This window comes from Falco punctatus (assembly GCF_963210335.1).
Source record: "Falco punctatus genome assembly, chromosome: 7".
NCBI classification, from domain to species: Eukaryota; Metazoa; Chordata; class Aves; order Falconiformes; family Falconidae; genus Falco; species Falco punctatus.
Genome location: NC_137587.1, coordinates 21,544,245 through 21,570,709, shown reverse-complemented (window position 1 = coordinate 21,570,709; position 26,465 = coordinate 21,544,245). Strand labels below are relative to the sequence as shown.

The following is a 26,465-nucleotide window of genomic DNA, read 5'->3' as shown; positions in this document are numbered from 1 at the left end:
GGTGGTTTCTGTGACCATTTAAAAGCGGGATTGTTGGTGTAAAGTGTGATTGTCCAGATCACGGTGGAAAGGCTATTGAAAATGGCTTTTGGTGCTTTGCTGAGCACAAATGCTCTGCCCTGTTTCTGGGCTGACATTTTTACCTCCTGAATTGGAGACTCTGTGCCTCAGAAGCTTAGGAGAGCCCTAGGACCCTTCTGGAGACTCTGCAGCCTGTTAGGAGGGGCTGGCTGTGGGGATGGTTTGGCCACTAAAGTACTTCATAATTCATAACTGAATTAGGTCCTACAAAAGGACTTCATTTGGGTGTCGCTCACTGGCCTTAAATGGTGCTTCTTGTGTTGCGAGTGATTCCTTGACTTGTCTTATCCCCTGTGTGGTGAGACAGGGAGCCTTTAGATTGAGTTTCTTGTGCTGAGTTGAAGTGCTGTGTGCTGGGGGGCACCATGGCACCATTAGGTCAGTGGCAGCTGAGCACTCAGTACTCCTGCTGTGCACATTTTGTAGGTCTAGAGTGGGCTATTGCATACATACATACACTTTTCCTCCGAGTTACTCTTCTAGCAATTGATGTTCATCTGCAGGGCATGTAAATGCTGCAGTTTGTTAGGGTCCCTGCTAAATACCTTCTCCAAAGTGACAGAGAGACAACTCATGCATCTCTACTGGTACTCTTCAGTGGTGAGATACTGAAGTGCATTTGGGTAAATGTTGCATCTTCTTTTTCTCTCATGCTTCCCTCCCCCCTCTCTGTTTTGTTTGTTGCAGGTTCTCGGCCTTTTTGGATCTACACAGTGGAAGTTGCATCTTGTGTATGGCGTGGTTAAGCTTGCAGCCTGTCACCTCGGCCTTCCTCCATTTTGGGCTGGTTACTTTTGTGCTGTTTTTGCATGGTTTGCAGGTGGATGCTGGCCTGACGGGAGACTCAACCAGTTCAGTACAAAACAGCTCGTGTTCAGGATCTTTTGACTGCAAGGAAGGTGTTATCCTGCCAATATGGTACCCAGAAAACCCATCCCTTGGGGACAAAATTGCCCGTGTTATCGTATACTTTGTAGCACTGATCTACATGTTCCTTGGAGTCTCCATCATTGCAGATCGTTTCATGGCATCTATAGAGGTCATTACATCACAAGAGAAAGAAATCACGATTAAGAAACCCAATGGAGAGACCACAACGACCACCATTCGGATTTGGAATGAAACTGTTTCCAACTTGACCCTCATGGCTCTGGGCTCCTCTGCTCCTGAGATCCTTCTGTCTCTGATAGAAGTATGTGGGCATGGATTCATAGCTGGAGACCTGGGGCCGTCTACAATTGTTGGCAGTGCTGCTTTCAATATGTTTATCATCATTGCCATCTGCGTCTATGTGATCCCTGATGGGGAAACCAGAAAGATAAAACACCTGAGGGTTTTCTTTGTCACAGCTGCGTGGAGCATCTTTGCTTACATCTGGTTGTACATGATCCTTGCTGTCTTCTCTCCAGGTGTGGTTCAGGTCTGGGAAGGTCTGCTCACGCTTTTCTTCTTTCCACTTTGCGTCCTTCTGGCTTGGATAGCAGATAGACGTCTGCTTTTCTATAAGTATATGCACAAAAAGTACCGTACTGACAAGCACAGGGGCATTATCATAGAATCAGAAGGTGATCACCCGAAAGGAATCGAGATGGATGGCAAGATGATGAACTCCCACTTTCTAGATGGAAACTTAGTGACTGTGGAGGGGAAGGAGGCAGATGAATCTCGCAAAGAGATGATCCGGATCCTTAAGGACCTGAAGCAAAAGCACCCAGAAAAGGACTTGGACCAGCTGGTAGAGATGGCTAACTACTATGCCTTGTCTCATCAGCAAAAAAGCAGAGCCTTTTATCGGATTCAAGCTACCAGAATGATGACGGGAGCTGGCAATATTCTGAAGAAGCATGCAGCTGAGCAAGCCAAGAAGACCACCAGCTTGCATGAAGTGCGACCAGATGAACCTGAGGAATTCATCTCCAAAATTTATTTTGACCCCTGCTCCTACCAGTGTCTTGAGAACTGTGGTGCCGTTCTCCTGACAGTGGTGCGGAAAGGAGGGGACATGTCCAAGACCATCTATGTGGACTATAAAACAGAGGATGGCTCTGCCAATGCTGGTGCTGACTATGAGTTTACAGAGGGGACTGTTGTCTTGAAATCAGGAGAGACTCAGAAGGAGTTCTCAGTGGGAATTATTGATGATGACATCTTTGAGGAAGATGAGCATTTCTTTGTGCGGCTCAGTAATGTCCGTGTGGTGGAGAGTGAGGAACCTCCAGAGCTCAGTAACTCCCCATACCCAAAGGCCATATTGGCTTCTCCTTGTGTGGCCACAGTGACTATACTGGATGATGACCATGCTGGCATCTTCACATTTGAGTGTGATGTTATACATGTCAGTGAGAGCATTGGTGTGATGGAAGTCAAAGTCCTAAGGACATCAGGTGCTCGGGGTACAGTCATAGTGCCATTTAGGACAGTAGAAGGAACAGCAAAAGGAGGTGGAGAAGACTTCGAAGACACTTACGGGGAGCTGGAGTTCAAGAATGATGAAACTGTGTAAGTACCCCATTCGTTTCTGTTCCTGGGAGTAGTTTTGGTGTTTAACCCCACATTTTGCATCCATTACAGGTGAATGCTGACAAGGGACAGGCTCCTTTCTTCAGCTTTCCATCCGTTTTCCTACTTACCTCTTTCAGGCAAGAACCGACAGCAGGATTTAAGAGCTCAAAGCTCTTGTCCATTCCCTCTTGGGAATTTCAAAGTGAAGCTTAGAAATATTTGGGGGTGGGGATACATCATTCTCTGAGGTCCTGTACTAAAGTTAAGGGTTAATGGAGAGTTAAGGTAGAGAGAGGAAAAAAAGGGCGAGCTTCTACCGAGCTGGGCAAATACTGGAAAGCCTCTTTTTGAACACCATTCATAGAGTACACAGGAGTTTATTGCAATCCCTAGATGAAAAGTTTGCAACAGTTACTCCCGGGCAAGCAAGAGCTGCTCAGTAGACATGGGACTTTATTTTCACAGGAGCAGCACATTGTACCTGTGTCCCTAGGCTGTCTGTGCAACTTGCAGGTCTGTGTGGCAGCTAATTCATAGCATAGGCACAGCTGCAAGCTATTCTGCTGGACTCGTGAAATCCTTCCAGCCTTTATGCCCCTATGGTCTACCCATATTCCCCACATCACCTTCCCTAGATCTCCGTACCTCTTGTTCTTTTACTACCTGTGGTTTTCCCCTTGTAAAATACCATGGCAATTGGCAGTAATGGTCTAAAGCACTGCCGCTCACAGCCTGTCCATGTGGCTCCATGACCCAGTGTTTTCATACAGAATAAAGAAGGGAAGCAGAATGGGCTGCACTGGTCCTGTTAATTCAGCTCTTTTATTGGTACGAAGTAGCTGATACCAAGCTAGGAAGTAATAAAGACCAGAGAGGTCTAATTGCTTTAAGTACCTGCTGTTAACGTTGGTGAGGAGTGAGAAAAATCCCTTATCTAAGTAGGGAGAGGCATGTGAGCCTGGTGCTAAAATTCCCTGGTGTTAAGTGCCTAGGTTCCTCTAGTTAACAACACCTAATCACTTGAGCTATCAAAGGAAGGATTGTGCAGACTTGGAACCAGCATCAGAGAAAGGAAATCTTTGTACCAAGCCTCCCAATACAGTATCCAAAAGGATGTTAGTATATTGAATGCTATGGAGTAGGGATGCCCTAATTCAACAGCACCTTCTGCCTTAGCCCACTAAACCATTTAATCCAGCTAATATCCACAGTCCTGATGCTTGATTATAAGTACATGTTCTTCCTATTAAAGGAAGAGAAGCTGCTGGGTGGCTGGCTTTAGCCACTATCAGAGCTGGAAGAGGATCAGCTGTCCTCATCTGGCCTTTGCAGGGAGGTGGGCCATGCAGGTTAGTCTCCTTAATTGAGCTGCAAGCTGATTTCTCTAAAGAAAGTGAAGAAGAATGTCAGATGTAGCTGTAGTTACAGTCTCGTATGAATACACTACCTAAAATATAATGGGTACTACCTTGGTTCAGCTAGGTCTTGAAGGAAAGAGGCTTTTCGTGCTTGAGGAAGGCCCATTAGTGAAAGGCCAGCAAATCTGGGGTACCAGAGAATAAGCCCATGAGCCATCTTACTCCAGACTGTTCTCTTTTTCATTCATCCTCTGGCTGATGGAAGACTTCTTCTTGTCTTTGAAAATTGTGACAGGTCAGAGCATAGCCGCATAGTTGCTTCACTTAGGTTAAAACAAATCACGTTCAGCAGGACCATGTGTATCCTTGTGGGATAGACTCTAGTGACAATGAAGGCCAGCCAGAAAACAAGGGTATGTAGGTTGCTTAACACTGTGGTTTGTGACCCAGAGAAGGTGCCCTAGAGCACAGATGAGATATTTGTGGTGTACTTAAAACTGTCCCACACCTAATGCATTGATGTGACTTTCACTTCTGCATCAGAAGACTGCTGGGAACAAAGCCTGCTAGCCACAGTGGCCATGGAAACATGTGGCTAGCAGAGATGAATTTGTTTTGAAGCTTGAATTAGTGTAGCTGTGTCAACATAGCACTTAATCAAACTAACAAGCCTAACAAGGAGGGAGATCGTGTCAGCCAGCAGGCTGCCTTTATTCATTCCGGGGATTCATTTTAAATCTCCAGGTCTTCTGGGAATGGAGTTTTGGGCTGGAAACATGTGAAGGCAGTTTTCAGTAATCAGCCCTTGGCCTTTAAATTCAGTGAACACAGGCCAGCTGCTATACTTTTCCAGCTCTTCTCTGAGGTGCAGGTGGAAGCAGCCATAAAAACCTGCAGTGGAACGGGTAGGTTTAATTTCTTCTTCCATTTTTGCTTTCTAATTCCGAATGCAGAAAAATAATTTTGAGCAAGTATTTATTTAGACTTTAAACAAATCTGAGGTGATTCAGTCTGAATTTGGAGTTCAGACCCGTAATGCTACTGTTGCAACATACGTTGTCTGGTTTTGGTGAGCCCAGTTTGGGAAGATGGCTGGATTGGGCATTTGGGACAGTTTTTCTCACCCAGAGAGCAGTGTAGGGTCATGGTATCACTTGGTACAAGGCTGTATGAAGACACTGGGTCACCAGATGGCCAGGGGGTTGCCTGGCTGAATATTCGAAGCCGTACTTCTTAAATGACTTGCCACGGAGGGGATCCACCACGAGGTACTGACATGCCCTGCACACTGACGGGGGGACCGAGGGTCTATGAGGCCTGGTGCAGAACAGAGGGGAAAGCAGGAGGGCTAAGGTGGTCAGTAATCTATGCTAAGGACTGAGGGTCAGAAAGTAGTGAGAAGTTACATGCTCCCCACTTCAGCCTGCTAATGAGTCCCTCCTCTAAGAAAGGTGAAACTTGAGCTCTGGTTTCCAAGCTGATGTAGGAGCTGCTTGTGGATGGAGTCCTGCCTACCTCACCGCTTTAACCTTAGCGTTCTCCTCATGGAGTCACGTCAAAAAGGCTTTTGACTCATGGAGTTAAGAAATGAATTAACAGCACCTTGCAAACACATAAGACAGTTCTCCTCATGAAGTCACGTCAAAAAGGCTTTTGACTCATGGAGTCAAGAAATGAATTAACAGCACCTTGCAAACACATAAGACAGTGCTAAGATTTGCTGTGGCTGTGCATGTGTGCTAAGGGTCTGCAGAACTGCAGCCACAAAGAAGCACTGATCAGTGTAAACTGGAGGAGAGTAGAAGCCTCAGTTCGTGCTCTTAGCTCATTCTCTGACACACAAATTAAGAAACTTCAGTTTTCATTCTGTAGCGGCAGGTGATCTGTAAGGAGTTTGTAGGTTGGCCTCCTTAACTGTAGTGATGGCAAGATTAATCTGGGGGGCAGTGGATTACATAGCATCTTTGAGATTAAACTGTAGGAGAGGTGCTGCCATCTACCAAATCCCCAGGGCCAAGGATAAGCACTTTCCCTGAAAGCCAAATGGAGAATGGGTTTGCACTTAAATATAACAAGATAAACTGTCTTAGGGCTCTTTTTAAGAGGCTTTCCCTAAAATATGTGGGACTAAAAAAAAAAAAAAAAAAAAAAAAAGATGGGTTGATGCAAATGTTACAGAATGAGAGGGAAATGGATCCTGCCACCGGGTCTTGCTTATTGCCTCTGTGATTCTTTCTAGACTAACATGGTCAAAGTTTCCTTACTCACGTTTGGGTGGGAGCACAAGAGAAAGCAGGATGAGATGAGGAATGACATTGTTACTGAAATATGGTCCCATGCAGCATGTGTGTGTGCGTATGGATGTGTATGGGTGTCGGATAGCTATAAATCAAGCTATATAATCTTGAATGCTTACATCTGTTGAAAAGGGAATTGATCAGCTCTCAAATATTTGATTATGCTGTGTCTTTTTCAATATGTTTATTATTTCTGAACTCCTACTCCAGTGAGGGTCAGATGTGACCTAAGCAGCTGAAGCAGAATCCTAGCTCTCTCGTTGACTAAAAGGAAAAAAAAAAACAAACAACACCTTAGTTGTTTTTCTTGTTGTTGTTGTTTTGTGGTGGTTTTTTTTTTTTTTTGCAAGATGACCGAACGCTTTTCTGTTAAATGATTTTGTGTGGAAATAAATGTCAGGTTCTTGGAGGTATGATAATGTAGAAGAATGATTGACCCAGCTGCTTTATCATGTCCAAGCAATAAAGAAATCATTAAGAGCCAGCAGCAAAAAGTGAATTGGGTTTTAAAGGATTTTCTTTTGCATAATAAAGAGAACTCCCAGCAAGTCATTAAATTTAATTTAAATTTTCTCTGTTTAAATTGTTTCCCCTGTTTAAATTCATAGGGAAATTAGTCTAGGTCTTGCTTTAGAAAGTTTAGGAAGATCCATGAGTTACCAGTAGCTAATTGTTATGCTAGCTAGGAAATAAAGTGGTAAGTTCTGCTGTGGCCATGCCATTGCAGCAGCTACACGGAGCTAAGGTTTATGCCAAGAGATCTACTTTGTTACTTGCCTTTGTTGCTGGTCACTCAATGACTTGCAGGACCTGAAGGCTGCTAGAGGTGTAGTCATCTCCCCCGAGTCTATAGTTCTCAAGAGTATTGTCTGTGGCTCAGGAGGGAGCTGGGTGTTGAGAGATGCTGTGGTGTTAAACTGGTATTAAATGGCCTGCAAAGCCTCTTTGCAAAGTCAGCGTGGCTGAACTTTGGTAACATGTGGAAACCTACCGTCACTAATCTATGTGTGTGTTAAGCAGAGCTCTCAGTAACAGAAGGGCTGTCTCCTCCAGTCTTACAGAGACTGCTGGAGACAAACATATTAATCTTGCTGCCTATCGAGGCAGTCTTTTTTTCTTTTTCTTTCCTTTAGGATTTGGGCAGGACGTTGTGTGCAAACTGCACGTTGTTTCGCCTTGTCTGCTTCTCCCCAGAGAAACCCCCAGGCTGCTGTGTGCGTGACTGTGGCTGCTCCGTGGAGTCACTGTGAGCCTTGGGCTGTCTCTGGAGTGTGTGCTTAAGTTTGGTGGCACTGGTGCTCCAGAGTGCTGCCATTACACTAAGCAGTAGAAAACCACATGCATTTATTTCTGTTGGGGGCTTCAGGCATTTGCTGGCAGGTGGGCTCACGGAGCGTGTGTGTACGTATGCATCTGAGGGCCAGAGCTCCGGCTGGTGCTGTGCCCCAAGGCTGGTGGTTAACAGCTGCCCCAGGCAGCCACCGCAGTGCTGCTGCCCTCCGTCCTGTGTGTTGTGCCACCTGTGTTTGGTGGAAAGGTCAGTATCCCTTCCTCCTCCTTTTCCTCTCCTGTCCACCCATGCTTGGGTGCAGGGATACCTGGGCCCCAACCCTTTGCTCGTGGTTCTGCTGTGGTGGCTGTTAGCTTCCCCCAGCAGATCTGGTGAAGGTGCTAATGGAGAAAGGTGAATGGCAGTTTTCTAGTTTGCAAGGATGTCATACTGAGGTTTGGTGTAATTAATTGTCATTCCTTTTTGCCATTCAGTGCTTGAGGAAACTGTCAACTTTTTTAATTTGATCACCTGTGCAGTCATGGTTGTGGCATTTTGAGGAGAATGCTTTTAATGATACTTAGCTCTTTTGCTAAGTGTTCCATCAGTAGAACTCAACACTTTGCAAAGGAGATCAAGGGACGCTATTCACATTTTACAGATAGGGGAAAAAATACGGAGAAAGCAGCTTCTCTTCCCTCTGGATTACCCGGCAGATCAGAAGCAAAGGCAGGAATAAAGCTGATCTCCCTGAAGTACTGGCCCGTGCACTATCCAGAAGAAGGTCTGTGTACATCAAGCTTGTAACTTCCTGTAGCTCAGGACCACGGTGAATTTATGTAGATTCACTGACCTCTCCCCAGTCATTGCAGATCAGGTTGGTGCAGGCAGTAGCTGTAGTATCTCACAATTCTCTCACACCTTAGTGGGACTCCAAGCAATGAGAATTTGTTCTTTGAGGCTGATGGTTTCCTTCTCTCGGGACACACTCCTTCCCATTAGAGCCTTCTTGAGATGGAACTTGAGACTAAATTCTCCAGATGCTTCTCCAGTTTGTTTCCATCAGTGGGTAAGCTCTTTCTGGCTTTCTCTTCCTACATCTTCACATAAATTAGAAGTTCTTGATTCCCATTTTAATTCAGATTAAGGGAAAATAGTAGTAGCTGTCTTCCAGTTAAAAAAAAACTTTTCTCCACTCTGTTGCCAGTGGTGAAAGGCTGTTGTATTTGCTTCTTGATGTGAAATTCTTATATCAGTGTTCTTAACCGTGGCAGCTTCTAATTTAACTTTAGTCCTTTACACATGCACACACATGCTCTGGGTTTCTGCTGTACTCCCACTGTGAGGTCTAGGTGGTGTGACCTGCAGGGGATTAGTGTAAGGTGTCAGGGGACTGTTCCTGGAGCATATGTGAAATCAGCCTGCAGAAATGTGAGACCATGGCACCGTCTTGGGAAGAAGAGAAACCCTGAGCTGACCTTCACCTTCCCAGATAGTCCTGTTGGCAGGTGTTGAGGGGACACACTTTGCCCTCTGTCCGTGAAGAATGACAAATTACATCCTGTCTCAGACTGTGACTTCTTGCCCACCAGATGAGGTGTTGTATGAGTTTGTGACAGCATTAAACAGGGGAGGCCTGGGACCCCAGCTCAAAAGGGAGGCATGTGGTAGAAATTGGCTCCTTGGAGCTGGTGCATGCTCTGATCTGGCAGAGAAGCCCCTGAAAAGCTCATGGGTTCCTCAAGTAGGAGGCCCTTGGAAGGGATCTTCTGGGATGTATGAGAGAGGGCAGTGATATTCCTAGCTTTGAACCAACACAGGGAAATGCACCCTGCCAGATGACAAAATCAAGTTTTGGGTTTAAAAACAAACAGCAGACCAGAGCTGATTCAAGATAAAACAAGTCTACTGTGGCTTGGGTGAGTTTTGCCTCCTTTACTCATACTGGCTCACGCATTACTGTGTGGAGCACCTTTGCAAATGAGTGGCTTAGACATCATACCCTTTATACACAGGTTTGCAGAGGTACTAGTCATTTGTTTCCAACCTATAAGAAGGAGGAGAAAACACAGTCTGAATGACGCAGCTTCAGGGAATAAGAAGAGATGCTGGTGGCAAGGCTTGATAGACCATATATCACTCCAGGTGTGTGCTGGGAGTTTTTTTAACTCACAGTGGGAATGTTACTTATAGCATCACTATAATGTGTATTTGATTTCTAACAGATTAGTGGTAACAAAGTTTCTGAGTTAAATATGGGCTTCTCCTTTTTCTAAATGAGATGAGGAGAAGAGCAGAGTCTAAAATCTCCCCAGCCATAGGTCCTCCAGCAAGTTTTCATTGTGGCTAAATAAAGCAGCTGATCCTGGTAGAAGGTGGCAGCTCTTTCAAGTAAGAGATGATTTACCTGTTGGTACCAGTGTGGAAACAAACCAGTTGTTTCTTACTTACCTCATGTCAGGATAAGAGGTGGTAAGAGAATTTGCTGTGCTAGCTGATAGACACACCAGGGACCATGTTCATCCTCCATTTAGCTTCAGTGAAAACAACAGATTTAAAGCTGGGAGGAATGTGGACTGGTACGTATTTACAGCTGTCTTAGCAGATGGGCTGTTGACAGATGAGGCCCCTCAAGTCTCTGCCTGGGTGCCAGCACGTACTGCTGCAAACATTTTAGCTGAAGCCAGTCCTGGTGCTGAGTGGGCCCTGGCTGCTCGGTGGGTCAGGCCCTTTGGGTGGGTTGTGCTGGAGGGGCAGTGGGGTGGAAGCCTGAATGTCAGGTAGAAGCAGTTCTTCCTGCCAGGGCTTGCAGGACCTGTCCTTAGGAGGCTGATGGAGACGCCTGCCGAGCTGCCTCAAAGCCTGGGCAGCCTGGTGTGGAGCATGGCTGCAGCCCCAGGGCTGAGCTGCAGCTCCTGGAAACCCTCCCATGGACCTCGGATCCCCGACAGCCTCTGCTGTGTCCTGCTGCTCTTCTTCCCGGTGCTGGTGTTGAAGCCTCTGTGGGTATTAAGAAGAGTCCAGGACTTTAATGCTCTACCCCTTGTGAGAAAAAGCCATGGCTCTGGTCTCCTTGTCCTTCTGTTAGATGGTGGAAGGTGTTCTTTGGTGGTTTTTAGGTGCTGGGAAGGAAAGAGGCCTTTTCCCTCTCCACTGTTTGCCTCTCCAAACAGCGTCCAGGAGCAGTTGCTCCTGCCTGCTACAGCTGTTGTGCTGAGTGTGTCGTTGAAGGTTTATCTGCTGCTGCGCCTCTGGTGCTCTCTGTAAAAGTATGTTGTTAAAGTGAAATGGGCTAGGAGTTACCTTTTGTGCCTCTGTTTTTCTTTCCATGAGATAAGCAAGCCGAATGGGTCCTACCATCATAAAAATGCCCACCTGAGCACAATGCTGCTCTGCTTTTCTTCTTTAGAGAACAAAAGTGTGATAAAGCTATCCATATTTAATGCAGAAATTCTGCTCTGCTTATCTCTGCTTTACCTGTCTTCCCTCCTGGGTTGGTCTCTGCTTTAATAGAAATTTCTTTAAGTTTTGGCTTAATACTGCTATCTCTGCCTCCCTTAGTAAAGACAACTGGACCATGATGCTGTTTAGAAAGGGTGCGCCAGGACCGATGTATTTGCTGTGTGAGTCCAAATAAGCACAGAGTGCTCTGTTTTCTAAGACATCAGAAACGCTTCTTTGTTTTGGGGTGGATTGTGGTTAGCTTTGATAGCTCACAGTAGTCTTCTCTTTCTGTAGCAGAGCTGGGGGCAGAGAACGTGTGAATTGGCAGTTTTTCCCAGATGTGCCCTGTTAGCTGACACCACCAGAGGTGGGCAGAGCTGTGAATAATGCAGAAGTGCAGTGAATGGACTGTGTGTGAGCAGTAACGGCTTGCCTAGCAGTTGGGCTGCTAGGGTTTCATCGACTGTGTCCTGCAGAGCAGTACCTGAAAGCTGTAGCAGGTTGGAGCATACCAGATGCCTGGCTGCTGCTGGTGCATGAGGCTGTAGCGCCGTGGAAGCGTGAGGAGCTGTATGCGCTTTTTCTGTGTTGGAAGATCTTTATTTTCTGTAATTAGCGATTGCTTGGCATAACTGTCTGTCTTGCTCTTTTTGTGGCCTGACAAGTGGAGCAGTGCCAGATGTGGTCTGTGGGAGTCGGAGCTGATGACAGCTTCAGTAGGTCATTAGACTCTGTGGTGGGCAGCTGGTGCTAGCTTTCCCTTGAGGTGGCTTAAAGAAAAGAAAAAAATAAGCTCAGGGGCCTGATTATCCCATCCTTTGTACAATACAGAGCAGCAAAAAAAGGCATAACAGATGTGACATCTCCCCTGTCTTGACAGTAAGTTGTAGATGGCAGTGGTGAAGCAGGAGAGAAGCACGAGGTGGTTTTCCTGGTGCACAGCCCCCAGAGGAGAGGGTAAAGAGCAAAGGAGCTGTTGCCTTTGGTGCTGAGAGCATCAGTAAGTGGACAGCCAGGTTTTTTTCTTCCCTGAGCTCTGTGGGGAGCAGTAGGTCCACATGTGTTTCTGTGCAGTGCTTCTGGCTAGCCGTGAGCCTGAGGAGGTGAGGTGCCATGGTGCAGAGCGGTTTGGGCACACCGGTCCCCAGCACGCTGCTAACAGGCAGGCTGTGCTGAGTTTGCAAACCTGGTGCTGCAACTCCCCTAGGAAGAGCTAGTTCATGAGGAAAAACTGAATGAGTCCGGACTAAAATGGAGAGCAAAATCTAAGGGTTGAAACAGACCCCTGGGAGCATAGCTTTGGACACCCAAGCCATGGAAGCGTGGCTAGCCTGGGAGCAAGCTGCCTCGTCCCAGGGTTGCTCTGGCTGTCTCTGGGAGACAGGGTTTGCAGCTCTGGGGTGTTTGAAGGCAAGACAAATGGGTGAGGGGGGACCTTGCCAGTGTGTGCTGTAATGACTGGAGCCCCTGTTTGGCCTGGCCTGCGACTATTAATGTCCTGCCTTTGGGGACCGCTTCTCAGGGTCTTTTCTAAGAGGGCTGAGACTCCCTTGTACATCTGGCCTGGCACATGACGCTTCATGCAGTGCCGTATCTCCTGGCCCCATGCTGGGAATGGAGCCCAGCAGCCACCCAGGCAGGGGATGACAACTGCTCTCGGAAAGATTTCTCCCTTACAGTGAAGGGCTGTCCCAGGTGGCAGGTGAGGGAGTTTTGTGGGGCTGCAAGCTTGTAGAGAAGAGGCCCAAGGAACAAGCATGCAGCAAGAACAAACTCCCACTAAAGGCACCTCCCTTCCAGTTTTGGGGGAAGATGTTTTGTGGTTTTTTTTTTTTTAAGTCAGTTGCTGCATGGAGTAACAGCCCGCTCCCTGGAAGGTACATCTAATGGAATTAAAGGGTATCTCTATCTTGTTCTGGGTGTTGAGAGCTTCCTCGAACTGCTGCCCAGAATACTTGTGAGACACCCTGTAATTCAATTAGAAGTACCCTCCAGGGAGCATATAATTATATCATATCTATGAAACGTAATGACAGCCCCCTTGTATCACATGGCGAGCAACTCTCTGCTGCTGCCCAGAACCTTTCACCGGTAAGGAACTAATCTGCTTAGCACAGATTGAACTCGGCGGTGTACAGCACTTACCCAAATGCTTCTGAAGGGAATCCCTGCCAGTGCAATAAACCAGCTAGCAGCACGTGAGCATTGCTGCCCCTGCATCCCTCTTCCCAGCCCTCAGACAACTCCAGCCAGGGCTGCTCACCTCCACTCTCACCATCCTCTCTGAAGCTTCCCAAGAATTTCGAAGGATGGGAAGTTTCTTTAACCCTTTAAACTTGTCTTTTTGCCCCTTGATGGGTAGTAATAGGCTGTGATACAGAGTGTGCTGAAGGGGAAGAGCTCCATTATAGGCAGTGTCCTACCTTCCTGCTGATACCCTGTAAAATTTTGATACAAGTTCTGATGTTTTGGGGAGACAAATAATTGTAGTGCCAGTTGAAATGCAGCTGCCGCCAGTGTGAACCGTAGTGTCTCAGCACCTGAAACCATTTAAGGCTAGAAGTAAGGAACACCACACTTGACCGCCATGTAGGGAGTGTCCATGGGATACTGTAATTCCAATTAACTTTTAGCAGAGGCACCAGCTTAAATCAAAAAAAGAGGGAAAGTGGGGTGAGGGCTTGGAGTGATTTTGAGTACCAAAAAGAATTGTGTGGAGGAATTTTCTTGCCCACAGTAGAAGTGCACTGGAAAACAGTATTAGCTCCCTTGTGGTCAAAGGATACTCCTGCTGCATACAGGTCTGACAATGCACTGCTGAGACCATACTGTTCCCAGCCCTGCTGCAGTTCAGCAGCTTCAGAGGGCTCTCCCAGAAAGTTTGTCCTCCCATGTGAATAAACCCTGTCACAGGATTGTAGTTGCTGTGAGTGCTGTTGACATTGCTGGCTGTCAGCCCCAAAGTGCTTTTGTGCCCTCAAATTTTAGAGCTCTGAGTGAGCTGGGCAACTTTGGAATAGGAGATGGAAGCAAGGAAAAGGGCAGGGAAGGGACCTTTGAGAGCTGATGGAGGCAGTGGATAAGCAAGGTTTGCTCCCATCAGGAGGCAGGAGAACGTTGTGCTGACCTTGAAGGCAAGGGTTCTGAATCCCAATGAGTGTCCTTGACTGGCATTTTGGGAGCTGAATCACCAAAGGTGCAGCAGAGGTGTATTTAGGTGGCGTTGGTATCTCCTTGGGGACAATTACACTGGGAATCACTGGCCAGCCCAGCCCTGGTGGGGATATGCCCAGGGCTTGAAGGAGCTTAGCTGTGAATTGCCAAGTAATCTGGAGAAAGGCAGATAGAAAGCAACGTGGTTGGCATGAGAAAAAGAAATGGATGAGAGTGACTTGCTGAGAACCACAGGGCCTTGGTGGTCTTGCCTAATGAGGAGCTGGGGTTTGGTTTCTTGCTGCAGGGCCAGTACTTCAACCGGGGCTTCTCAGTCAGTGGGGATGTCTTGGAGGTAGATTGAAACTTATCTCCTAGTTCCTCCTCCAGTAACTCCTAGGAAAAGAAACTTTCAACCTTGTTGAGACAAGCCATGGGAAGGAGGAGTTTTCTGCTTCGTGCCTTTTCCCTGCTGCTGTCTCTACTCTTCCCCTCACCCCCAAAAAACAAAGAAATGTGGCACCTTGGAAACTGCCTCCTCCCACTACCTGTTGCCAGTGAATGCCTCAGGTCACACTGGGAAGCCATCTGATCTTTTTCAGGCAGCACTGCTTTTAACCGAGTATGGCTTGGAGTGAGGAGAGAAGCAGCGTTCTTCCCTGTGTGTGTCTTCTTGCTGCTTGGCATCTAGGTATCTGTAATGACAATCTCCAGCTCCAAACATTGCAGCAAAGCAAGAGATTTGGCATGGGGAAAAAAAAAAAAAAGTTGAACCATTGTGTAAATCCTGGTGGCTCTTGAGCACCACATCCTTGTCCAGAACAGGAGAGAGACTTACGCACACAGTTGTGGCAAGCTCTTCCCTGGCTGCGTTAGGGTTGTGGTTTCACCACAGCTCTGAAGTAACTCTCACTGCTCACCTGCATTTGCACAGAAATTGTGGAGTAACACCTTGGTCTTCTGTTCCTAGGGAAGCCCTTTTACCAGCTGGCTTGTTCTTCACTTGGCTTAGTTACAAGGTTTTTCTGTAACAAGGGTGTAGGCAGAGCACGGAGAGTGCCTGAGGAATACTGGGGTAATATGATTTGGATACCTCAGGCAGTTTCTCATAGCACCTAAAGGTATTTTGCATTTATATTTATCCTTTCATATGAAGGGATCCCAAATTGCTCAACAAATGGAGCAAGAGGATCATTTTATCTACCAAACAAAAGCAAGGGCCTTATAGGCACACTGTGTTTGGCAGCCTATAGTCCTGTGATATGCCATAGGGCAGAGGGGATCAGGGTGAGGGGATGCCCGTCTGGGGCAGGTTTGGGGCTGCTGTGGTTGGCAGCAGTGTGCCTGTTCCATGAGGAGGGTTGTGCTGCTCCTGGGGAACGCGCAGTGAGCGAGGTATGAGTGACGGGGCACTGAGCTGTAAGTGCTGGAAGGGTGATCAGAGAGTTTGCATGGTGTTCAGTTGAAAACACAGGCTCCGGAGAGCAGCGTGGCTGGTATGGTTGGGATGCAGCAACTCGAAATGGATGCTTTTCTTCAGCAAGAGCACAGCTGCTGCAGAAATCACAGCCTGCCTTCCCGCACGGCCGCCGAGCAGCACCAGGCGCTAACAACAGAGCCTCCCTGGGATGGCCTGTCCAAGGTTGCCTCCGAGATGCTTCAGTTACTGTGCCCAGGTGGGGCATCTCAGTTCTCTTTGGGAATAGAGGTAGGTTGGTGGGCTTTGTGTCATGCTGTGGCACTGCTGCTCTCGCCACCCCGGGCTCCTTCAGCCCTCCCCGAGGAGCCTGCTTGGATCTGAATGTCAGCTATTGCTGCAAGGCTCCTGCAGGGATGTGGTGTCTCACCAGTGCCCTGCCATTTAAAGCATCAACCTCTTGCTAACCCCTTGGCAGCTGTGGAAGTACTGATCTGTTTTTACCTCTTTGCAACAACGGAGCACACCATCCACTCTCTCTGTCACATGCACACCACATGTGTTGTGGGCAGAAGGTGGTGCCACTGTCTCCTCCACTCATGCTGCCTGTACTGCCCCCAATAAGGACCTGCTCCCAGACCCTGCTGAGTACCTCTGTGAATTGTGGAGACTCAAGACCCATCCATAAAGGTGACAGGGTCTTGCTCACAACCTACTCTGCTCGTTAGCTGGTGTCAGGGCGTGTGACATGGGTATGTGCCCATCTCAACTTGTGCAATAAGTCCTTACTCACCCAAACCTCTCCAGAGGCTATTAGGGTAGCAACTTTAAATTGCTTTTAGCCTTGACTAGCCTGAGAACCTACGAGAAAAGGCTTTTTTACAGTGAAGGTCAACCAACTTGGAGGGGATATATGTTAGATTGTGCTGTTTCTAGGTGCAGGAAATTACTGGGAACAGTCAGCATGAATTTACCATAGCAGATCATGCCTGACTAACCTGATTGCTTTCTGTGATGAGACACCTGAGTTGGTGGCCATGAAGAGAGCAGTGCGTGTCATTTACCTTGGCTTTCGGTTTTTGATGTCTTCTCCCAGAGCATCTTTATAGCCAGACTGGGGAGATGCGGCCTTGATAGGGGACTACAAGATGGATGAAAAAGCTGTATGGTCTGTCCAGCTGAAAAGGTAGCGGTTGGTGCTTTGGGACTTAACAGGTAGCCAGTTCCTAGTCACAACCTTCAGGAGTCAACATAAGGCCTGAATAGTTCAGCATCTTCATCCACACCAGGGATGATGAGGAGACGTGCAGGCCTGCCCTGGTGAGCCCATGGGGACCATGGTCCAAGAGGAAGATTGGTATGCTGGAGTGTGGGTTGCTGGCTGGAGGGGCCTTGGTGAGCAGTGGAAATGGGCCAAGAGGGGCCTTGGGAAGCTGGGCAAGAGAAATGCAGGTCCGGTGCCTGGGATGGGGTCAGCTGATGCCCTGGTGCAGGCTGGGGACCAGCTGGTTGGGAGCAGCTCTGTGGGGAAGGAGCTGTGCTGTGGGGCAAAACTGTTCAGTTTGTGCAGCTTAAACCAAATCAGGATTGAAGCAGTGCATTGATTTATCAGCGGTGTATAATTAATTGGTAATCAGTGAACTATATAAGGAGGATCAATATCAGCAACACAGTGGAGAAACCACAGCGCTGGACACCTATCCAATGCTGATGTTCAACTAAAGTTCTAAGTGCCCTTCTGTAACTGATCCCCAGAAGTTATGCTGATGCACACAGTTATATGTCCCCATGGTGTTCCTGTCTCAATAGCTGTTGCTGCCCAGGATGGGCCCTGTGAGACCACATGGACCTGGAGGTCCCTGTGGACATGAGTCAGCATCATAGCATGTCTTAAGTATTAGCTGTTAGCCCAGTAAGTCACTGCTACTGACTTGGGATTTTTGCAGGTAGTTGCAGAGGTTTATTCCCTGTAAAAGGTGGAAGCGGCTCTGGCCCTCACTGGGATATCAAGGGAGGGTCTCCTTGGGCTGCCCACCTTCTCTGCTGTGCCAGGGAATGTCCAGGCAAAGCTGGTGAGCTAGAATTTCCCACTCAATGTCTGTTTTTATGGCTTTCCCATCTGAAAGAGGTGTGTGCTTGTAGATGCTGACCAGCTGAGGTGTTGGTCACAGGCCATATAGCAGAGCTCCTGGGAAGAGTGCAGCCCTGTGGTAGCAGCTTATATCCCAGTCTGGCCAGTGTTCTGCTTGCTGAACCCCCTCTGGGCAGCGTTAGAGGATGTCTCTTAGCGTGATGGCTGCATGTGATATGTACTCACCACCTGTTGTTGGTTTTCCATCTGCACAGCTGTACACAGATGTTGTTGGCTGTTGAAAATGGCTGAAGACATGCAGCAGCATACTGTCCTGATGATCTATTGCTTTGACCTTCAGGTAGTATTTCTAAATTTTAAGAGTTCAGCTCACCCTGAGGTTGCGAAGGCAAAAGCAAGCACCCCCAGGCTATGCTGTTGTGTGAAACTAGCTGGGGCCCAGCAGTGGTGACCCAAGAGCAGGTTTCTCTTCCAGACACCAGTGTTGTAGCACATTTGGCAGAAAGGGAGAAAAAGAAGGAGAAAGGGTCCAGAAGTTACAGTTTTAAAAGTGCTGATGATAAGGAGGGGGGAAGCAGCACCTTCCTGAGAACTCAGATATCATGTATTTCCTGTGGAGTAACACAACAGTCAGTCTGGCTGTCTTTCAGCCCTGACTCTGAATTTCTTCTTTTTTCGGTTAACATTCAATTTTAAATAGAGTAGTCCTCTGAGAGCCTGAGCTGAAGCCTCTTACATGTGATAGAAAGACTCCAGCAGTTAGAGTGGGTGGAGGGAGCTGCGTTAACCATCTCTCTGCTGGTATTTGCTGTTCTGTTGGCAAAGTTACTTCCATGTCACTTGGACCCGATTGGTTGGGAGAGCAGAAGCCATGCAGTTTTGACAGTTTATTTAAAGCTTCCCTTCTCAGGCAGTCCAGGTGTCTGTAGATGGCCATGTGTCATGAGGACATGTCAGTAAATAGCCATGAAATTGGGCTATTTACATGAGATTTTAACTAAGGTCTGCCAGGTCTGGAGTGCAAGTAAGCACTAAAATATTTAAGTCCCCTATGGACTAGAAGGATTTTCTTTTCCTAGCTAAGAGGCTGTGGAGATTTCACAGGCCCAGAAGGAGAGTCTGTGAAATACTCTTTGAGAACCTCTTTTTTTTGGTAGTTTCTTTGTGAAAAATGGAATAAAAGGGCAGTTCAGACCCTTTTGGCTGCATGGCATTTTTGTTTCTTGCTGTGACTTGGAAGTGCAATAGGAAGCAATGAGAAGATGCAGCAAACAGTAATCTCTACCACTTGGGGCCTTTCCTGCAATTGTTCCTGCTCTCCCTGTGTTTCACTGGGAGCAAGAATTTGGCTCTTCTTTGGCTGTCTTGGCCTGGATGGAGGTTGTTTCTCTCAAGCAAATGTGGCTACATACTTCAGTCATCGGACGGGTTAAATCTCAGTGATCAGGGTTAGAAATGTGACATAGGAGATTAGATCTAGAATCCCATTTTGCTGGTGGACTGATAACAGGATCTTATCAACCTGCCACTCTTATTTGATTACTAACACTTGCTACTGCAGAAACTGAGAGGGAGAGATGGGAAGTGGCTATTGATTGTCAGTCAATAGGGGCTGAGGTGCTTTCATCAGCCCCAGGGAAGGTGGCACATTCACCTGCTAATTGCAGCCTGCACATCCCAGAGGGGATGCTCTGGGTGCTGGGTACCGGCATGGCAGCGTGTTGTGCTATAAGAGATCAGTCTTGAAATTGGTGCTTTTGGCAGTGTCCCTGTGTAAGCTGTGCCATCCGGTGACAGAGCCACCCACACTCCAGCCGAAGGTTAGCAGCATTGACAGAATTCATCAAACATGCCCTGGGAGGATGGAGAACAACTGGGTATTGTACAGTGGGGCTGGCTGTGCTCACTGTTTGAATACTGATTCTACATTAAACAATAGGGACCTGTGCAGCTGGGAATGGGACTGAGCCTCCATTTTTCTTGAAAGAAACCAGGTGGAGTTTTGTATTTTTTTTTTCTCTGTATATATTCCTATATGCATCTTTTATCTCCTCTCCTTCTCTAGCTCTCCATTTCTCAATTCACTTGTGTTTTCACTTCCAAGTGCACCTCTGCTTCGTATGCTTTAAAAGTCCTTGGAGAAAGGAGCCAGGATTGGCAAGTAATGCAAATATGAGAAAAGCTGAGGAACATCATACATAATGCTGGTGTCACCTCCAGTGAGTTTTGAGATTAGATGGGCTTGCACAACCCCCTCCTTGTGTTCAGCACAATGCAGTTGATACAGACTGGGGTGCAGATGGTCCCTAAGTTCCTGGTAACTAGGAGCCAGAACGCAGAGGGGAGACCCTTGCATTCCCTTCTGCTTGTTCCTGAATTAGGCTTGATACTGCAGAGGGCCAAGCTTCATCCTGCCATCGCTAGTTAGCCGTGCAGAGCAGGAGCGCTGCACCCTGACACAGGAACACATTAGTGGCAATCCGGGACATTGCTAGGCCTGGCTAAATGGTGTTTAATGTTCAGTATGTGTAAGCAGGACAGACATTTGATGGCATTTTTGGCATCAGGCAGGGAATGTAGCTTTGTTCTGCACTAGCGATTGCTGAACTGTGTTCATCCATAGGGGACCATGTGAAACACAGACTTTGGACACAGCTAAGTTTCTGTTATAGATGTTCACAAACACCGTGTGTTGCAATTGTTCCTGCTTTGCTTCTCCTTAGCCTTCCTTTCCACTGTTAGGATGACTTTTGTTCTGTAGTAACCAGCGTGGAGCTGAGCTTGGTTATGCCGTGCCCCGGTAGCCCATGGCTGAGCAGGCTGCCTGAAGTGGGAGCTGGGGCAGGGTGCTCACCAAGGGGGTCTGCAGGGGTGCTCCTCTGTCCCACAGCCTCCTGAGCACAGCATGTGGCATGTCCAACGATGGGTGTTTTTGTGTGAAATCCTTGCCTGGGATGAAGAGCCACCTTTCCTCACTTGCATTCTCCATTTAAACCCAAGAGAGGCTATTTTAAAAAAATGCGTTAAGAGAATGTTCCATTTGCATGATTAAGTCCTAGAAGTTAATAATGCCAAGCAGAACATTAATTCTGCCCCCAGTGCATATAGTGATAAAATATTGAATTACACTATTACAAACTGTTTATCTGATAATCAAATGTACTCTGTCTTCTACATGCAGAGCTTCATATGTGAAACATCTCGTCAGATTTGTGCAGTCTGCTGTACACTCACCAGTTTAATTATCCTGATCCTGCCATGTGCAGCTGAATTGACCTATGCCTAATTCTTTCTTAATTTTTAGCAAGCCACTGGTATACATCAGAAGATGCTCCCTTCACATTGGGAGAGTTACACTGGTGTAAAGCAGGTCAAAAATAAGAGGTTTGCCCCTCATACAGAGGTTGGCAGCTCTTCTCAATTTTTGGCACCTTCAGAATATTCTAGGGGAATATGTGAGCCCCTTTAGAAACATCTGACGGTGTTTTATAGTGTATAGTGATCTTGTTTTTTGCAGTAACCTTTTGTGAATCCCTCAGGAGCAGCCTGCAGTCTACCATCAAAATGGCAGGCTGAAAGCCACTGCTTTAAGCCTTTTAGGCAAAAATTCCCTTCCAAGTCAATGGCTGTGTATTATGCCGTTCACTGTCCATTAGCACTCTGCTTTGGAGGGTGAAATAGTTAACTTCGGAGTTATTTTAGCTGCAAAACTTAGGTGGCCTAAATATGCCTGCAGCAGTTCACTCTTATGTGCCGTTATATTTAATTTCTAGTATGTTGTGTAAGAGCAGTGTACTAAACTCTTTTCTCGTGAATGACTGAGAAGTTTTGTCTCTAATACGTAGAGATTTGCTGTACCGAGAGGTATTGCACTTACCAATATAATATGGCTTTGTAGTATTTAAATAAAGAGATGTGGTTATGTTGTTGATGTCTGCACCATGTGTGAAGAGAAATAATTACATTTGGGATTTGGGGAGGCATCTCTGTTATGCCATGGGGCAAAATTAATTTTGCCATCCTAGTGTTTTCCTTGATATTGCCTTGATAGGTTGTTGATGTAGTACATGTGCCAGAACACTGCTGAGCTAAGACCACAGTCTCAAGCATCCCTTTCTGTAGCAAAATCAAATAATGCTTTTTTTGGGGGTGGATCTTCTTATTTTTTTTGAATGGCTGAGTGCAGACATCTTTCCCTTGATTTACTAGTTAACCAAGAAACAGGCACTTATCTTAGCACAACAAAAAGATAAAATAACATCCAAATGATAGTGATAGGCTGACATCTAGAAATGTTCTGTGCTGACCAGAGCTGGTGGGGTAGAACATGACCGCAGTGGCTACTAGCGGTTTAAGCACCCTGTAGCTGTATTGGTAGCAACTGTATGTTTGGAGTGGTTGAGTCCAAGCTATGGCCATGCTGCTCTCCTGGAAGCTTGTGGTGGGTCTGGCTTCTGCTGTGATGATGGATATTAAGTTTCTGGTAGTTGTTACAATATCTGGCTCTCAGTGTAGAGATGAAGGTACGTTCAGGAACTGTGGAAAACTTGGAAAAGGTGCAAAACTGGAGCACAGTGCTGCTGGTGTCTAGGTTGATGGCCATGCACAGAGCACAATCAGACTCAAGTCTCTCAAAACCAGCCTGGACCAGTTTTAGTTCTATTGACTGAGGGTTTGTCTGCAGATGTTAGTTAAAGTCTGTTAAATCCTTGTGCGGATGAGCTCATTCCCAGGACCTTACTCTAGCCTAATTGCCTTTACAGGGAGATTAAGCTAAACTGAACTGAGGTCAAGTTACTTCAGAGCATGAGTGTCCACGCAGGGTTTTCTCATGCCTTAACTTCCCACTCCTAATTAATCCAGCTTAATTTTCTGGAGCATCCCCAGGCAGATGAATCCTTCCCAGTGTTGCTGGATTGCCATTTTCTTACGTGGTGTCTGAAGCATGTGTCCTTCCTCCTGCTAAACCTAGAAAATGGGGGGAGCAGACAGGCTGTGGTAAGTCTACAGTCCTGAAAGAAACTGGCAAAGGTCACTTGGAACTGCTGTCTGGGACTGTATCATCCTAACCGGGCACCCAGGAGCACCCCCAAGCTCTGGCAACAGTGTCGCTCCTTGGCAGGGCCAGCTGTGGAGCACCCAGTACAGGCACAGCTTGGATTTCATCCTAACGCAGGTCTGGTGTGCTGCGCTCCCAGCAGCTGCTGGGGCAAAATCTACCTTTACTGGCAAAAAGAGAAATTGCACCTTTATTACAGCTCCATTTGCCCTAACTGAGTTGGCTAGGATTAGATCAGATAGAACTTCTGTTGGGATTTTTTCCCAGTGGTGATACAGTTGAGCATCTTTTCCCATCTTGGCCATCCTTAACAGCCTTGTACAATGCAGCTCTAAGGGGAATGATTTAAGAACTGTCTCTACTCGGTTACTAGCAGTCCTTGTAGCAAAACAGTGGTGAAAGGATGGGTGAGGGGACACCTAGTCCAGCCCACGACTAAGGTTCCTGGATTATCATGAAGGCTGTGCAATGGCGGTTTGACTGGCCAGACTTGGTGAGCTGGAAGCACTCACAGGGCAGCTGAGGCAGCTGCAAGCAGGAAAATCTGTTTCAACATGTTGCTAAAATGTCTGTGGCCACTGTAGACCTGCCTGGCTGGTTCCTTTTCCCAGCTCTTGCTTTGTAGTACTAGGATGAGGGAAGCTGGCTTCTCCTGGACCTGCCTCTGGTTTGCTGTGCAGCTGTGGGGAAACTCCATCACAGCTCTGTGCCTTCACATGCAAAATGGGGGTGATGTAGCAGCCATTACCTTCCCTAATGCTCATGGAAATAATCATGGAAGGTGTCTTGCCCTGGGTCTTGTCCTTGTTCATTGCTTCTTGCACCATTCTGCTCCAGGGAGGCCCAGGACTGAGCATCCCTACACTAACAGGGGACATGTAGGAAGGGTCAATGATTTTTGAGGAAGACTGGAACCAAGTTAGAAGGGGCAGCTGCCGTAGCAGCCTGCCCAGCTGCAGGTAGGGATGAAGCTGAAGGTATCTGTCCTGCATTGGGTGTCAGTATGGCAGGGCATTGGCCTCAGCAGAGCTTTGTGTAGGATCAGGTCCTTACATGTATCCAATGGCATGGGCTGAGATCAGGGGAATGAGAATGCAAAGCTCATGTAAGGCAGGGCATCTTCGGTGACTGAGCATCACTTCCTTCTGGGGGCCAAATAGGTTTTTCAAGTACATTCATTGAACTATACGTTACCTCACAATTTAGCATCTTTCAGTAGTAATGCAGAAAACTATCACTTGGCACGGGGCTGAATGGAGTCAAATCACCTGCTGCATTACACCCCTGGGTCTAATGTATTTATTTATATGTTAAGCGTAGAAGAACATTTTCTTTCAAATGGAAAGAAAGATCTTTTAAAATTCAGGATATTGCCAGCTTTGCAATCTCGCTACTGTATTTCCTAAAGAAGTGTTTGAACAACTATCTAAATGTTCCTACCAATGTTGCAAATCTCACTGTGTAATTAAAAGGGATAAATTTTGAAATCTGAGTTACTTCTCATTGTGTGCATGAGGTCAGAGCTACTGTGAGGATGTGTACTTTCCCCACTCCCCTGGCGTAGATACTGCCTAGCTTAGATGTGTCCACAGCTGTGAGATGTCCCTTGATAACTGGGGTAAAGTTAATGGGCTTGTTTGAAGAGGTAGGGGGAGAAGAATAATCTTTTCTTCAGATGGAGGCTTGATCAATAGGAACATTTCTTTGATGATGGACCACTTTTGTGCTTGGTTTAAAATAGACAGCTGTACAGTAACATGGCAACTTGAAGCCTTGTGAAAATCCCCATAGGGTTTGCTATGAATTCTCCCCCAGTAGAGAGGGGTTCCGTTCCAGCCTGCAGGAGAGTGCACAGCCCCTGAGATCTGCCGCTTCCCAGTGAGGGACCAGCACTGGAGGAGCAGTGGGGAATGGTGCCCTGGCTCCTCCAGGCTTGGTGGCTGGCTTTTGCATTGTGGCGGTGGGCTTCTTCTTGATGGCTGTGGGAGAGCTGTCAACACGATGTTGGCTACCTGGCATTGTGTGCTTCCCTAGCTGTGCTGTACAGAGAGACACGGGGGACGGGATGAGTGCAGGTCTTAAAAAAATAATTGTCCATTCCCTTCTCCACCAGCTGCTCAGCTTTAATGTTATCCAAGAGCTGATCTCTCTGTGTGAATCACTTCTGTTCGTGCAGGCAGCACGGGTAAGCTGTTCTCAGTCTTCCACCAACAGGATAGCTATAGAAAAATAGATGAGGATACCTCCTGGCTTGTCTGTCAGCAGCAGGCTTTCCTGTGTAAATACAAGGCCTTTGTTACTGGGGAAAGCAGACAAGACCTTGTCTGACTGTCAGACCTAGGCTGGACTTGCAGAAGTGGCAGTTAAAAATAAATAAAAATAGTAATCTTCTTACTTGAAAACTGAGCCTATTTCATATGGGAACTGTTGCAGGGGAAAAATCCCCAAACCAAAGAACCCAGCAACCACTAAAAAAACCCAAAAGACAAGAGTCACAGTAATACTAACCACACTCTGGGGAACTAAGTCTATTTCCCCTCTACCATTTAAAGCATCTAATTAGCAAAGCCAGGCAGACACAAAGAGACCACCAGCCATCTCAGAGCTAGACACATGTGACTTGCTGGCAGTGTTTGCAAGGTCACCCCTTTCCTATCTTTTCCATCCCCAAAACTGACATAGCCGGGAGCATCTACCATCCATTTCCCCCTGCCAGGTAGTGACAGGAAAGGTGCACTGGGAAGATGAGAAGCATGACTGATGGCAGCGTAGCTGTGCTGAATTATTGCCTCTTGCGTGGGGAGCAGAGATTTGCTTTTGGGATGCTGAACTCTAATCATCCATCTCTTTCTTTTAAAGGTGAACTGAAGAGCTTTGCATGGGGGAAAGAATTAACCAATTATTTAAGAGCACAGTAAGATCTGAGCAGAGATACATTTACTTATTGAAAATGAGGGCTGAAAATCACTTTCTCATTTATTCTCTACCTGATTTTTGGTAGTTGATTTTTTTTTTTTCTGGTCAACGGTACCAAGTAGATCAGTGTTGGAAGGGGTTGCTGTATTTTAGTGTGCTGTGCTGTCTGTTCCCTCCTGTGCTCCTGAAGTGCAATGGTCCTAGAGTGAAGTTGCTGTTCTATCTTGAGATCTTTGAGGTAGGGCAGTGGGCTGGTCAACACAACCCCAGTGTAGACCCTTAGACTTGCTTCATTTAGAGCCACTCAGGAGGCACAAGTTGGTTACATGTTTCTGTGTTGTCAGAAAATACAGATGTGAATGTACATCTGTATCTGGGGCAAGATACAGGGTACAGAATAGGTTTTAATGGAGATTTGTGTGTTGCCTTACTGTGTGGAAATCCAGGCTTGAGTTGAAAGTAATTTCTGGGTAACTGGTGACTAACCTCAGGGAACATCTGTTTCTGTGGGCATGAAAATCCCAAGCAGTAGCAGGACTCTTAAAGTGTTCCAGTGTGATGCCCGCTTTGGGTTGGGAGGCAGCAGGGCAGGGACCCTACTGCAGGCAGCGAGGGCACCTGCCTTACAGCTGGCATAAGGGCAGCAACTTTGCTCTTCAGTGGCACCTTCTAGCATCCCTTACAGATCTAACACCCTGTTTTGCAGATGAAGCTAAGACAAAGAGGCAGTTTTGTGAGATTAAACCATGAAACTGTGGAGGGGAAGAACGGGACTGAAGCCTCCAGGGTCACCAGGGCTTTCTTCTGCTACAAAACCCTCCCTCTTTCTTCCTTCTGAAGGAACATGTTTTCTCTTTCCTTCTTCCTTTCTTAGGC

At 47.0% G+C, this 26,465-nt stretch overlaps 1 protein-coding gene across 3 annotated transcripts in view; it reads left to right on the top strand.

Annotated features, from left to right (window-relative positions):
- The window catches only part of SLC8A3 (solute carrier family 8 member A3), a 151,012-nt gene that overhangs the window by 54,862 nt on the left and 69,685 nt on the right, over nucleotides 1-26,465 (top strand). For all 3 annotated transcript variants that reach the window (XM_080394949.1, XM_080394951.1, XM_080394950.1), the window contains one exon: nucleotides 769-2,580. In XM_080394949.1, the coding sequence (XP_080251075.1) occupies nucleotides 769-2,580 (1,812 nt within the window). Of the gene's footprint in view, nucleotides 1-768; nucleotides 2,581-26,465 lie in introns of those variants that run through there.